This window comes from Phaethon lepturus, unplaced genomic scaffold, assembly GCF_000687285.1.
Source record: "Phaethon lepturus isolate BGI_N335 unplaced genomic scaffold, ASM68728v1 scaffold24701, whole genome shotgun sequence".
Taxonomy (NCBI): domain Eukaryota; kingdom Metazoa; phylum Chordata; class Aves; order Phaethontiformes; family Phaethontidae; genus Phaethon; species Phaethon lepturus.
Genome location: NW_010515896.1, coordinates 1 through 14,278, shown reverse-complemented (window position 1 = coordinate 14,278; position 14,278 = coordinate 1). Strand labels below are relative to the sequence as shown.

Below are 14,278 nucleotides of genomic sequence, written 5' to 3'. Positions count from 1 at the left end.
AGCAGGAATTTTCTTCTAGAATTTTCTTGCAGTGTGATGTATCCTGATAGCTTAAGCTAACTGCTCTGAGCAGATTTCTAGGTCTTTCTGATTAATTTCTGATTAACGGGGCTATTACTTCCTCCTGCATTCTGGCAGTTGCCTATTTTCTGTGAAGGGATAAGATCGGCATAGCAAACAAATAGATGACGTGCATTTAGATTATAGCCTTGCCCACTGAGTGAGTGCCTTTCTGTAAACAGGGCTGTATAGTCTCTGCCATATGCTGTGCACCAAACAATATTCATGCTCCGATACAGTTTCCTTCCTTGAAAGTTATTTTGAAAGCTGACAAAGAGATTCTTGTGTTTAAATGTTTAGAAGTGTGTCAGCTTTCACTCGTGGTGAAAGATTGGAGAGGTGCAAAGGCACTATTATTTTAAGCAGGACGATACTTTGGTATGAAATTGTATTAAGCTACTGTTGTCTTAAATGTTCAGAAATCAGAGTATTTGTCCTTGACTTCCAGTAGCTTTCTTTTGAGTTATTTTGTCTAGTCTCAGTACTGGTAAAAACTTAACAGATATGCTAAAATCACATTGTAAGGAGGAGGGAGTGGCAGAGCTAACTTTGGACAAACAGAATGCAAAGAAACATCTTTAGACTATTGCAGCAGAATCTTTCTTTTGTGTTTGGTTAAAGCTTCATAATCCAACACAGATGCCACTGTCTTTTGGACAGTTGGATTTAATGTCTTGACTATAGCAAGTAGTGACCAAAACTGGTGCCCCATCCTATCAGAACTCTTCTGTTTGCCTTGATTTGTCATGAAGTCTTCTAAGCCATTTAATCCCTGAATGGTTTGTAATGACTGGCCTCTAGGAGATCTCCCCAGTGTCCCTTCTTGTCTCACTTCTAGTTGGGGGTGTACTTTTCCTCATGATAGTCTAATTAGTGTGGATGTACCTTATCACTACAGATGTCCTAGATCTTCTGGAGAATGCTAGGACTTAATTGCATTGTACAGTGTGGTGCTGCTTTTTTCCTCAAGTAAGCCCAGAGATGAGACCCAGTGGCTGCCTGCTCTGTAAGTCCTGCTCACTTTCAAGGGGGCACTGGGCTATACACAGAAGGTATCTGTTGTGAGATGGTGGGATGAGATATCTGTGCAGGAGAGCATGAACAGAGTAGCAACAGCCTTCTTCAGAATATGTGGAAATGGGAAGAATACTGTACTATGAAAATCCCCAGAGACGTTCAGACTTAGCAGTCTTATCTTTGGATAACGTTTTGGTCCTGATGCTGCTTTCAGGTGAATACATTTTATTTTGGGGGGAAAGCAGCATGGGTGATTGTGTTGAAATGCCATTAAGCTGTTTTACACAAGCCAATATAGGTGGGAGGGTGCTTAAAACTGAGAAGGTCCATGCTCTGACACAGTGTCTGGATTTGTCTGGTCTCCTCCAGAAACCTGCTGAGCTGACCAGCCTTGCTTTGTACATAGATGCTTCAGTTAGTACGTGCATTTTCCAGTGGATGGAAGGTGCAGCATCGTGGTGGATCAGTTCAGGGGTTTTCCTCTGCACAGAATGAATCAACGTAGCCACACAAACCTTTGTGTGTGAGCACATGAAAGGCTTCAGTCCTTCTAAGAATTGCAAGTAAATAATGAAGTTCTGATTTAAGTGAGAATTGGTGTCTCTAGAAGTTGAAGCTTCAGAAAGTGCTTAATTTAGGTTGCACAGGTGACCTTGTTGGTCTGTCAGGTCTGTTTGCAGCATCATTTATTAGTGCACTGCAAGAGGCAATAGTTGTGCAACCTTGAAGTGAATCAAGTGTTTTGGTTACATGGGGTGGCACAAGACCTATTCCTGGATGGGGGAGAGATTGCAGCCGATGGCTGTTGCTTTCAGTCTGGAGCTGAAAGGAAGGAGTCTGCCTGCAGATACAGAGCATGTTGCATTTTTTCCCTTTTGGAAAGTTATCTTTGCAACCGTAAGTTGGAAACTACGTGTTGAAAGATGCAAGGCGGTGGGGGTGAGGTGTTACTTTTGCTAGTGGGGCCAAGTGGTCTCATCCTGTGTGAGAGGGAGCAGACAAGTTGTTTTCAAGCTTTGAGAAATTCTCAGGCCTGTGGCTGGGCTCCAGCCTCTCCTTCCCAGCAGCTTTTAATGATTAAGTTAAATATTTTTGTAGTATCTTGAGATTTGAACCTCTGGTTTACTTTCTCTCTGCAGGTGGAAGAATCTGAGGCCTTTATCCTCTGTCCAGCTTTGCAGTTCGGGTAGCCTCTGATTTCAGACATCTCATCACTTCCACCTGCCAACCTGTCTGATATGTCGGGACCCGTGCCGAGCAGGGCCAGAGTTTATACGGATGTGAACACACACAGACCCCGGGAGTACTGGGACTATGAGTCGCATGTTGTTGAGTGGGGGTAAGTCTCTGGGCTCCTTATGGATGTCCCTGGGCCGGGATCAATTCCTGTAGGATCCTACATAGTGGTGCATGGGGAGCTCAGGCACCTGTGCTGCGTTAGGCTTTTTCGTGCTCCTTGGCAGATGTCTAGTGTGCACGGCAAGTGTTAGGATCATAACTTTTCTTCAGAAAAGTGTTTCTTGTCAAAATTTTAAATCTCCAACAGCACAGGAACATTTTTAGCAGCTTCCTTAAGAGTTCGATTTGAAGACTTTTTGCCAGGTAGTCAGGAAACATCCCCTTTCAGAGGGAAGAAATCTTTTTCTGAAACAACCTAAACCTTTTCAGTCCTGGGTGCAGGGCTGAAAAGAAGTGAAAAGTCATCTGAAGTGCCTTCTGACTTGGATGAGTGAAGAGACTCAGCAGACTTAAATAGGTACATGCTATTTTGTGACTTGTTGCTCAGCTCTCTGTGAGTGACTGGAAAAGACATGTCTGCTTCTTTTTGAAGGAAGGAGGTGTCTAAATTGAGCTCGTGACTAAACCGTCCAAGAATCAGAGAGCAGTGATGCCAGCTTCATAGCTCTGCATTACTGCTTTTGTATAGCAGGGCCCAGACTAGGTTCTGCCCTCAGCTTTGCTGCAGCTCCTGACTTCTGAAATGTACACAATCTTCCGAGTGTTTTGTGCCTACTCTGTTTTTAAACAGGTCTTACTGGCTTTGTTGATTTTTAAGCACACTATACAAGGAAAAAATGTAGCTTCCAAATACAGAGAGACCAGTGGAAGGGATAACCTGAGTTTGCTCGTGCTGAAATGCATAGATGGGCTTATGTTACCTACTACAGAAGAAATAAGGTCTGGATTGAATCTAACTTGGGCAGGTAGAAGCTCCCTGTTTCTCTCCGACTTCTTAATCATTGCATTCAGGAGATGTAAGGCACTAGTTAATCCACCTTGTTTGGAAGGTGAGGCAGTTATTTAGTGTTAAGGAGTGGTTTGTAAATTGTGAGGGGAAATGACTGAGCTCTTTGGAACTCTAACTTTTTATCTCCACAGAAATCAAGATGACTACCAGCTCGTTCGAAAATTAGGCCGAGGCAAATACAGTGAAGTATTTGAAGCCATCAACATTACAAATAATGAAAAAGTAGTTGTTAAAATTCTCAAGGTGAGATGGGGATTGGGCAAGAGGTAAAATCTGTCTTGAGGTGATGCACCAGAAGGTGCAGCATTTGGTCTAAAATGTTCAATGTTCTAAAACTGAAATCCTTAAAGCCTGGCTTTAGAGTGTCACTCAGTGAAATGGGTCATCATTTTGAGCCTCCTAATACAAGCCCTACACTTGGTTATTAAGTCAGATCTCTGCCTGTAAGGAATTAGCCTCTATCTTAAAGAAGTCCTGGCGTGCAGCACATTTTTACTTGGAGCTAAACAACACTTCAACAGCTGACTAGGAAATTCTCCCCTTCTCTGACTACCAGTGCCCTGGCAGGCTGTCATGTGCATAGAGGCCTATGAGCTAATGGGATCATTGTCCTTTAAAGACACTGATTAGGTTTAGGGACTGCTAACCTTAACATTTTCATTTCTGCTCTGCGTGTTCCATTGCACATGTAATATCCTTCCAGATTGAGTAAGGGTCTCCTGGATACTGGTTATTCCACAGCCTTGATTGGCTAAATGTTCATTTAGTGGCCCTCAGCTCATGGACTTCTCATACAGTTACCACACACCAGTTAAGAAGTCTTGTACTATTGGATCATGTTCAGACAGCTTTAAAAAAAAATGCTATTTTCCTAAACCTCATTCACATGAAACTAATGTTTGTAGCTGTCAGGGTTGTATGGTTAGAAAGGAGACTGCACATATTTGAGCCCTTACTGGAATGGTGCATAGTCAGGTTGCAACAAAGTCTAGCTGTTAGAACTTAACTTGCAAAGGCTACGATGTTTTTTGCTGACTTGCAGTCACCTACCTTGGTCACCTGAATTGTTAGGCTGTCTGTTAGCCTCGCTTTGCTGGAGTGCTTTGACTTACACTGTGGGTTTTTATTCTTCAGCCTGTTAAAAAGAAGAAAATCAAGCGTGAAATCAAGATCTTAGAGAACTTGCGAGGCGGCCCCAATATAATCACTCTTGCAGATATAGTAAAAGATCCTGTGGTGAGTATGGAAGGAACTTAAAGGGTACACTGGGGTTATGGGTGAAGTTGCTCTGTTTGACTTCAGCTCTGATCTGGCTTTTTGTTTTCCCCTGCTCTTAAATCCTGCTTTTGAATTCCTTAATCAGATCAGCTCTTAATCTGATTAACTTCTTTTAGAGGGCCCTTCCCCCACAGGTCCCTTCAGGCCCTCACTCTGTAAGGATGAGGTACCAGTGAACTGAGACAAGTTAATTCATTCTACAAACAGTGCTGCCAGGGGCTGCAGGCTTTGAGTCTGCTCTGAGGGGAATCGCAAGTGTCTGAGGCAGAGGGGCTTCTGGCACTTCTAGGTGTAAAAATGGCTTAATTCATTATCGTAAATGAAGACATATTGTCTCAACTTAATGGCTGAACACTTTTCTTTCTGTTTTAGTCTCGGACACCCGCTTTGGTTTTTGAACATGTAAACAACACAGACTTTAAGGTACAGTGTGGGATGTGAACTTCTAATGTTTTCCATTTGAAAGCCGCTCATAACGTTTTTCTGGAGACATGCAGGGGGGCAGTCAGGTTTTTTAATAATTTCCTTCCAACATAGTAACTGTCTTTAAAGGTAAATACGCTTGGGACAGAAGTTTGTAATTAGTCCTTTAGTACCATTTTGCCACAGAAAGTTACAAGATGAGAATCCAGATTCCAAGTAGTATTGTAACCTTTGGAGCAAATTAATCTGTTATCTTGTGGGCCATCAGTGCCTGTCCTTTTGAAACACTTTGCTTTTATGTTCAGCATATAACTATTTATTAGGACCACTTTAAATGTGGACAGCTGTTTCTGTGGCTTTCCATACTTCTGGGAAAAGGGATTTAACTGTTTCTTTGTCCCCTTCCCTACTGACCTGCCTCAGGAGAAGAATGGCTGTGCAATGCCATCTGGAATAGCTGATTAATGTTGCAGAGCACCCTCAGTCTTTTTGAGACCCAGTCTGCAGGCACAATGCATCGTGCTGGTGGTGGGCAAGTGCAACCTGAGGGGATTTGTGACAGGAACCAGAATGTACTGTTTGAGCAGAGCTGGAAGTAAACTATGTGTGTGATTTATAAGGGGAGAGGAACAGACTGATCAGGGTCGAATGCGGGATGAGAGTAACTTGGGAAACTTTTACTGTTCCTTCAAATGGCTTTGGAGAGCCACAGCAGCAGAGAACAGGGCTGAGTTGTTCTGGATAGGCAAGGATGTGCTATTTTTCCTGGGTGTTGAACACTGATATGATGTGTTTGTGTCCCACAGCAATTATACCAGACATTAACAGATTATGATATTCGATTCTACATGTATGAGATTTTGAAGGTAAGTTGGTGTTCTGCTGTTTTATCGGTTTACTTCTAGGGTTTGCACTCTGCTAATCCTATAGAGATGGTCGCCATGTCTCTAATGGGGGGGAAGAGGAGAGAAAGCCTATGAAAGAATTGAGTAGAAAAATATATATCAAGTCAGTATCAATTGTTCAGCTTTGTTTCTGCAACAAATTCTAGTTGGTGGGTGTTTGTTTTTTTTTTTGGAGGATAGCAGAGCCTTTGGGTACACTGAGATAACTTACGATCCTAAATGAAAAGTGCATGTAGCCTCTGAAAACAGAAGATTGTAAACTGTTACTGGCTGGTTTTGTACCCTAATGTAATGAGAGCCAAATGTATCCAAATTGTCCATTCTTCTGGAACAAATATTTTTCTCCTCCAGAGTCTGGAGAAAGGGAGACTTGTTTGATCAATAGTGCCTAGTAACTCTGGTCTTAGGGACCCTAAAATTCCATTTTTATGAGCAAGTACATGAGGTGAAGTCAAAACACTTCTGTTCCTGGGACCTCCCTTTGAGAAGGTGCACCAGAGATGTTTTCTGTGGTCCATGAGTCTAGTCCAGGATATAACACTGGACAGTAAAGTCTCGTCGTCTAGTTAGACTTGGTACATGTGGAAATACTTCTGAATATGATTGAACTTGAAAGCTTCTTGTGGCTCCAGCATCTTTCTTTGTATGTCACCTACAGGCTCTAGATTACTGCCATAGCATGGGAATCATGCACAGAGATGTCAAACCTCACAACGTCATGATTGACCATGAGCACAGAAAGGTAATAACGTGGGGCAGGCTGGAGGGCAGGGAGAGATCCTACTGTTCTCTTGGCAAACAAGAATCCCTTTGGCATATTCCTGTGTAGTGGTACTAGCAGACATCTTCAAGGGGGGGCTGCACTTCCATCATGTGGAGAAATGTAAAATGAAATTCTACACGCTGCTTTTCTTAAGTTTTTGTAGGTTACATGTAACCCATAAATAGAATTGATAAGGAGAGGTACTTTATTTAGACTGATTGGTGATATGAGAGTGGGGAGAATATCTAAACAGATACTCTGATCAACTTCAAATTAATTGAAAATAGAAGACTCCTAAACAAAGTGTCAGACTAAAGTCACCTGTAGTGTGGTTCAGCCAGTGGAGAGCTGGTGCATCCCTTGAACCCTTTTTCTTTGTTTTCTACCATTTCTAGCTTAGACTAATAGACTGGGGTTTGGCTGAATTCTATCACCCCGGCCAAGAGTACAATGTCAGAGTGGCTTCCAGATATTTCAAAGGACCTGAACTCCTTGTAGATTATCAGGTAAGAATTACCAGGACTTATCACTGGCTTTTATATGGAAAGTCTGTGCCCTTTCAAGGTAGCAAACCAGAAATTCAGGTATCTAGAGACCTCAAGCTAAAGACGGTCCATTTGAAAACGTATTGCAGAAAGCAGTGGCTATAAAGCCACTGAACTGAAGAAACTAATGAGTAGTCTCAGAATCTGAGGAAGAGATGCAGAACTATCATCGTGGATCTTGGAATATAAATGTTGTATACTTTTAGCAAGGTTGCTTTTGCAGTAAAGTACAGGAATGAACCAAAACCCTTGTGGGAATAGCTAGGACTGCATGAACTTCTAAATTAAGCTGGAAGAACATTGCCGTATCTGATGGCAGTTTGCATTATGGAAATGCTGTGGGCTGGAAGCAGCAGTGATACTGGTGACTTTCAGATCATGCTGGTTCTGAACGAAGGTACTTCTTCACCTGCCAGTGTACCTTGTGGAGTCCACTCCTTTTGTTGCTTGTGATGCTTCCCTTCTCAACGTGTGTTTCTCAGTGGTTCATAACATTGGAAGTCAGCAGTGAAAATAGAAAAAGGCACTGGTCTTTAATATCTTTACGGACAAGGGTGGAAGTAGGATACCTGCTGTTCTGCAAATTACTCTATCCCAGTTTGAGTAACTGGAACACTGAGCTGAACAGTGATCTAGCGAGGAAGATGCATGAAGATATTTCAGTCTGTTCCCAGCGTAATGTGGCCGCATTTGTATTACTGGAGGGAGGGGGGAGGCTCTTAGTATGGGGAGTCTGTTCTGCTTAATTCATTAGAAATTGAATTGTCCTTCTGGTTTTGTACAGATGTATGATTACAGTCTGGATATGTGGAGCTTGGGTTGCATGTTGGCTAGTATGATATTCCGAAAGGAGCCATTTTTCCATGGCCATGACAACTATGATCAGGTGAGAGCTGGTCATGTACAATCTCTCGTAGCACAATGAAGGTTTCCTGCTTGCACTTCTATCGAGGGATCCAAAGAAGAATTTAAGCATCTCTCTAATGACTTCTTTGCTGTGTTTGAAGACAGGTTCCATTTCTCAAGTGTGCTAGATTATCTAACCAATTAAATAGAAATAGATTTATAGTGCTTTGTATTTATGAGCTCCTCAGTAGGTAACTGGAAAAAGTTGTAACAATAGTTACGTTAAGGCTGGTGTGTTCTGGTACATAGGTTGATTGAGATTACGTTATGTGGAAGGCCCCTGCCACTATCCACTCTCCCTCCCTTCTGTATAGAAACTGTGAATTTGGTACAGTTTTATATAGATCCTGAAATCTTTGATGTGTTGCCTTTAGGCCAAAATTTTTATACTTAGACCTTTAACGGGTGCTCTGCACCTGAACTCATGTGCAGACATTCAGGAACAGTGACCTTCTGTTCTCAAACTTTCGTTTTGGAGTCCTTCAGGGTGGTGCTTCATCCTTCACGTGCAAGTTAACAGAGTTTCTGCTTTTTTGACCAGTTATTCTTGCCTTCCCCGCCTGTTGGTTTTGAATATTTTCTTGCTACAAAGGGAGATAGTTTTAGTGATGTTTGGGCATGCAGCTCCCTCTGGCTGCCTGGGGTTACTAAGTACTGTGATTGTATGTGGCTGGGGAAGTTGGAGCTACCACGTGACCCTGTGACTGGTGGCTCAGACCACTGAGACCAGGTCCAGGCTCCCAAGGGAATGTGCTGCTCTATCTTCACGCTGGCTCTGGCATTATTGTACCCTCACAGTAGTGACTTACTTTTCTGTTTGTTCCCAGCTGGTGAGGATAGCCAAGGTGCTGGGAACAGAAGATCTGTATGACTACATTGACAAATACAACATTGAACTGGATCCACGTTTCAATGACATCTTGGGCAGGTGAGCCAGGACCCGGAGTAGCTCATAAGTTCTTAATAGACCCAGACAGCTACTGTTTTGTCAGCAGACCTTGAAGTAAACAAAAACTTAACGCTTCTCAGAGAAATCAGAGCCAAGATTCTTGAGAACTGTCACTTTGTGCTTTTGGTCCCTTTTGCCAGTGCTTCCCATGGTCGTTCAGCTGCAAATGGACTTGAGGAAAGGTTTTTAAATGTCATCTGTGCAATAAGTGAACTGCTGGAGCGTAAAGCATGAAGGGTAAATGCTCTCTTCAGTATTCTGGGTAAAAAAACAAAACCCTGTTTCTTAGAATTAAAGTGCAGAAAATTAGTTGCTGCTTAAGATGGCATGTACATATTTTTTTCCCTCATGGAGTTATTTTGTGTGGCGCATACCAAAACTACAAGGAATTAATGTTGAGGGCATGAGACAAGCAGAAGCTGGGATTTTAGGCCTGTAAATTCATTCTGAATGTGACTCCTTATGCTGTCCGGGGCTGCGGTGGCTGTGCCGCCACGTGGAGACACAGTGTACTGCTGCTTCGTGCTCTGATATGGCTCAGCCCTGTTGCCACCGCACCGGGCAGCAGCTCCTCTCAAGACGGCCATCTGTCACAGTCCTTGCTCTTTAAAAAAAGTGAAGTTTGGCATTGATGTCCTCTGCCTAAACCAATTTGGGTATCTTTTTTCCTACAGACACTCCCGTAAGCGATGGGAGCGCTTTGTTCATAGTGAGAACCAACATCTGGTGAGTCCGGAAGCTCTGGATTTCTTAGACAAGCTGTTGCGATATGATCACCAATCACGACTCACAGCGAGGGAAGCCATGGAACACCCCTACTTCTGTAAGTATCAGCTGCTGTCATCATCTGCTGCCCAAAGAGTTCTTCCTCTGCCTCTGGGAAATCTCCATTCCAGTAGATTGTGCGGATAGGAGCTACGAACAGCAGCATAAGCCTGGTCTTTGCAAATAATTGCTGGAGCTGAGGCTGCTTGTCTCTGTAGTGGATCAGGTAGGCCACTGCTGCCTACACCAGCGGAGGAAACAAAGTGTTATATGCCAGTGTCAAGCCAGTGAATCAGCAGCACTGTGTTAAAGAAGCTTTGGTGCTAAACCCGTGCTAATTTCAGCAGATGTCTGGGTACACGGGTTCCTGCATTTTGATAAAACCAGGTAACTCTGGTTTGTTGAGAAACAGGCCCTTTTAACTCCTTTTGTTGCTACATGTATACCTTAGCGAATGGTATATTCAGGTCTTGGTTTTGCAAGCAAAAATACAACTTTCACTAGTAAATGTTTTTAAATGCTTGCTGTTTTTTACAAATCGTTGATATTTAGGTTTTTGAAACAGCTGTAACAATGCAAAATGAGTATTTGCTCAGTTATATTATTTTTTTCTTGCTGATGAATGAGCTTGTATGATTAACAGACAGTGTATATTTGTGTTAATGCCTGTGGCAAATGTTCAAGTGAAATGTTTTGCAAGTACGAGCATTAGTAAAGCTGAAAGCTTGGAATGTGGGAGTTGGACAAACAGCTAAATTAACTTGTGTCCAGGTAGAGATACGGGTTGTACTGAACTCAGCATCAGGAAGGGCAAGATTTAAAACTCCCTCATCTGATGCAGGAGGCTTGGGAGGCAGGAGGGGGATGTGTCTGTTCAGATGATAGTGTTATTCACCTGCAGCTGGAAATAAATAAAGAGTTAGCGAGTAAATTTGGGACATCTTACAGAAGACAACAAGCTCCAGTGATGCTCATTACAACACACAGACTGCTGTGGGATGTGTAAAGAGACATGATGTATGATTTTAATTAGTGATAATCTTTCTGCTTGCTACACCCATTTTCTGGGTTTGGCTTTATGCAATTGCTCAGCATAGAAAGGAGATCCACTACACCCCCATTTCTTTCAGCTTTCACTGTCAAGCAGTCCTGCTGAACTCCGAAGCGCATCATTTAGGTGACTTTTCACTGGTCACGTTACCGTGCTACCTTCTTGGGCGCTTCCCACTGGAGTTGGTGGAAACTTCTGTGTTCCAGCAGATGATGATTGATATTATTTGACGCAGCTTGCCAGGACTGGCGGAGCACAGAGGTCACAGGCAGTCAGCGTGCTTCAGCTGCTGCCTGGCAACACAGCATCTAAGGATAGTGTGCTCTTCCTAGATCCCATCGTGAAAGACCAAGCTCGGATGGGCTCATCCAACATGCCGGGTGGCAGCACTCCTGTCAGCAGTGCGAGTATGATGTCAGGTCAGTTCTGCTGTTGACTATTCTTGGTGCGTGGCATTTTAAAGCATTTATATGTGCTGTGTGGATGTGAGGATCCAGGAGGGTGAGTTCTGCAGGTGGGGCATTAGGTCGTCTCCTTGGACCGGTGACAAGGGCAAGGAGGACTACGACGAAGTGGGTGGGAGAGTGTGGCAAATAAGGCCTCACTGCAGCCTGCTTTTCTGGTCTCGTTTTAAGTGCTTTGCAGCTGGATTTTTTGGCAGTAGTGTGAAGGACAGTGATCCTGCCATACATCTGCCTGTCTGTGACACTTGTATGGGTACAAATCTGAGCTCTTTTCAGAGGCTCTGGAGAACAGTAACAGATCTTTAATCTCAGCTTATTGTGGCAGCTCTGAAAATGTAAAAAAGCAGCAGCAAACTGACCTGCAAAGATACCACTTCATTTTAAGAAGCTGAGGCGTCCTGGAAAGCGATGCACTGGTTTCACTCTAATTCCTGCTTACCTGTCTCTGTTTCAGGGATTTCTTCAGTGCCAACACCTTCACCCCTTGGACCTCTAGCAGGCTCGCCCGTCATTTCTGCCACCACCACTCTGGGGATGCCCGTTCCAGCTGCTGCAGGCGCTCAGCAGTAGTGATGGGCTCTGTCTCCTGCTGCCTGAGCTGAGTCAGGTGGGGAAGAGGTTTCCCCCTCCACCTCTCCTCAGGACGCAGCTCGTGCCTGGCAGGGGAAGGGAGGGGATGAACGCTTTGGAGGCACCGTGTCTGAACTGTTGCTTGTGGATTTATAGTAGTTCAGTCATTATATACAAAATTATTATAGGCTGATTTTTCTTTTTTTACTTGAACTTTTCGTAACTCAGGGGATTCCCTGAAAATACCTACAGATGGAATATTTCTCGGACAGTTGTTTTTTTTTTTCTTTCCCCTCCTCCCCCTCCCCCCCCAAAGTACTCTTCATTTAAGAACAAAGGTGAATCAACAGCATTTCCAAGCTCTTGCATCCTGCTGGGAACCTCTTCTCTTCATGTTCCCACCATTACTCCTCCACGAGCCTACACCTTGGGGGATTGTGCTGTTCTCCAGAGACTACCAAACAAAGTCTTCAAGAGGCAGGGGAGGGGGGTTCATAAAGTACCACTCACTTTAACCCCATGTCCTGCATATGGCTCAGCCGGGGTACACTGAGGAGACAGTTCCAGTATGGAGAGGTGGTATAAGCTTAACAGAAGTAAGTGCAGATAATGTCTGAAACCCTAATTGGATTGAATCATGTCTCCTTAGGAGCCAACCAGAATGCCAAGTCACCCCCTTGCATGTAATTTTAGTCTTAAAAGATGAAGTTACTGATCCACTTGGAGTCCGTGCCACCTCCTGAGAAAGGTGCTCCTGTAGAGTAAGCTGTACTCTAATCAGTCCCTTTCTCATGGATGGTTCTTCCTGCCATAGCTTGGCTTGGACCTCTGGAATTAGTTTGTTATTGGGTATATTGTTTTTAAATTGTTTATATAGGTTTCAAGCTACTTAAAGCTGGAAAAATCAGACTGCGCCAAGTCCGGTATCACATCTTCACCCACCATCCCCTCCCTCACGTGCCATGTGGTGAGAATACCAGTTACCTCACAGTCTTGTAAATATGCACTGAGAGGAAGGAGCGAGCAGACGTTAACTTAAACTGAAATGGTAGATCAGTAATTGTGGACAAATATTATCATTGACAACGGAAAAGCACCCTTGTTACAGCCCTGCTACCCCTTGCTGTGTATATATACTTTGTCCTTCATATGTGAAAGATCCAGTGTTGGAATTCTTTGGTGTAAATAAACATTTGGTTTTATTTATCGAGGTTAGATTGAAGTTCCCTGTGTAGAGGCCTCCCTAGGGTGGTGGTATGCTGTGACACAGGAGTGGCCCACAGCCCCGTGCATACTGGGGAGGCCATGTCGCCTTGTGTGGCAAGCAGTGCCAAGAAGCCTTACACAAACGCCACAAGCCAAAGTATCTCCTGGGGGAAGGATCTTTTGCCATAAACCAAAAACCCCTCCTCTTCTGTCTCAGCCCTGATGGATGGGGAGTTGAGATGCTGAACCAATTCTTAGTTTTTTATGTGTGCTGCCATTCACTGGATTTCAGTGACTTCAGTTATGTAAACGCTGGAACGTCTGTAAGCACAATGACACCCGTCCCTCTCGGTGACCTCCCGTCCTAAAGCCTCTGCAGCAGTTGCTTGTCCTGGGCATTGAGTGTTCTTCCCGTCGATCAGCGAGTGCTGAAGCCTTGGCCTTTGGCTCCTGCTTGTCCTCTTAGCACCCATCCCTCCTTTGTTCTGCTTTGGCGGGGGGTGACCGTGTACTTCCATGTTAGCTTCAGTTAATTTTGCAAGGTAGGATGGAGCGTGTGGGCTGGGTTAAACGCACTGAAGAGAAATGGGGCAGGAGAGCATGAAACATGGCCCCTTTCCGTCAGGCCCTGACAGGGAAGATGAGTTTTGTCATGTGCACAAGGTAGCTTTCTCCTCCGTGACTTCACCCTGTGGAAGTGGATTGTACTTCATCTTTTATATCCTAAAGTGATGAGCAAGTTGGACCCTGTTGACATTGATGTGCTGTAATGTAAAGGCACCCACTGTGACAAAAATAACACCTTGTGGTCATTTACACTAGGTTGTGAGCTACACGGGGCCCTTTAACCCAGTTCTTTTCTGCCGTTTCAAGTGAGGGAGGTTTGCAAACCGCAGTGCTTGCCGCTTCCGCCAAGCTGAAAGACGTGGATAAGCTGTACGGAAGAGGGGACCGCAAATGGCTGATGCTCTCGGTGCCCGGCAGCCCTTGCACAAGGAAGCACGAAAGCCTGCGGACAGAGGGACGTGTCTGGATCAGACGAGCCCTCGCACGAAGCGCGGGCGCTCGTTCTCCACTGGGGGAAGGCAGAGGGGGTTTAAGGGTAATTTTTAACGAGGTGGTAGCAGC

The 14,278-nt window shown here is 44.2% G+C and overlaps 1 protein-coding gene across 2 annotated transcripts in view; it reads left to right on the top strand.

Annotated features, from left to right (window-relative positions):
• Positions 1 to 12,137, top strand: part of LOC104627604 (casein kinase II subunit alpha) — a 15,776-nt gene extending 3,639 nt beyond the window's left edge. The window contains exons 2-13 of one of the 2 annotated variants that reach the window (XM_010295923.1): positions 2,217 to 2,416; positions 3,457 to 3,568; positions 4,460 to 4,561; positions 4,976 to 5,026; positions 5,833 to 5,892; positions 6,590 to 6,673; positions 7,090 to 7,200; positions 8,024 to 8,125; positions 8,973 to 9,073; positions 9,769 to 9,917; positions 11,243 to 11,329; positions 11,829 to 12,137. In XM_010295923.1, the coding sequence (XP_010294225.1) occupies positions 2,316 to 2,416; positions 3,457 to 3,568; positions 4,460 to 4,561; positions 4,976 to 5,026; positions 5,833 to 5,892; positions 6,590 to 6,673; positions 7,090 to 7,200; positions 8,024 to 8,125; positions 8,973 to 9,073; positions 9,769 to 9,917; positions 11,243 to 11,329; positions 11,829 to 11,944 (1,176 nt within the window). In that variant the 5' untranslated portion in view covers positions 2,217 to 2,315 and the 3' untranslated portion in view covers positions 11,945 to 12,137. Of the gene's footprint in view, positions 1 to 2,208; positions 2,417 to 3,456; positions 3,569 to 4,459; positions 4,562 to 4,975; positions 5,027 to 5,832; positions 5,893 to 6,589; positions 6,674 to 7,089; positions 7,201 to 8,023; positions 8,126 to 8,972; positions 9,074 to 9,768; positions 9,918 to 11,242; positions 11,330 to 11,828 lie in introns of those variants that run through there. The other variant, XM_010295922.1, reaches the window with a different exon arrangement.
• Positions 12,138 to 14,278: the final 2,141 nt, after the last annotated feature.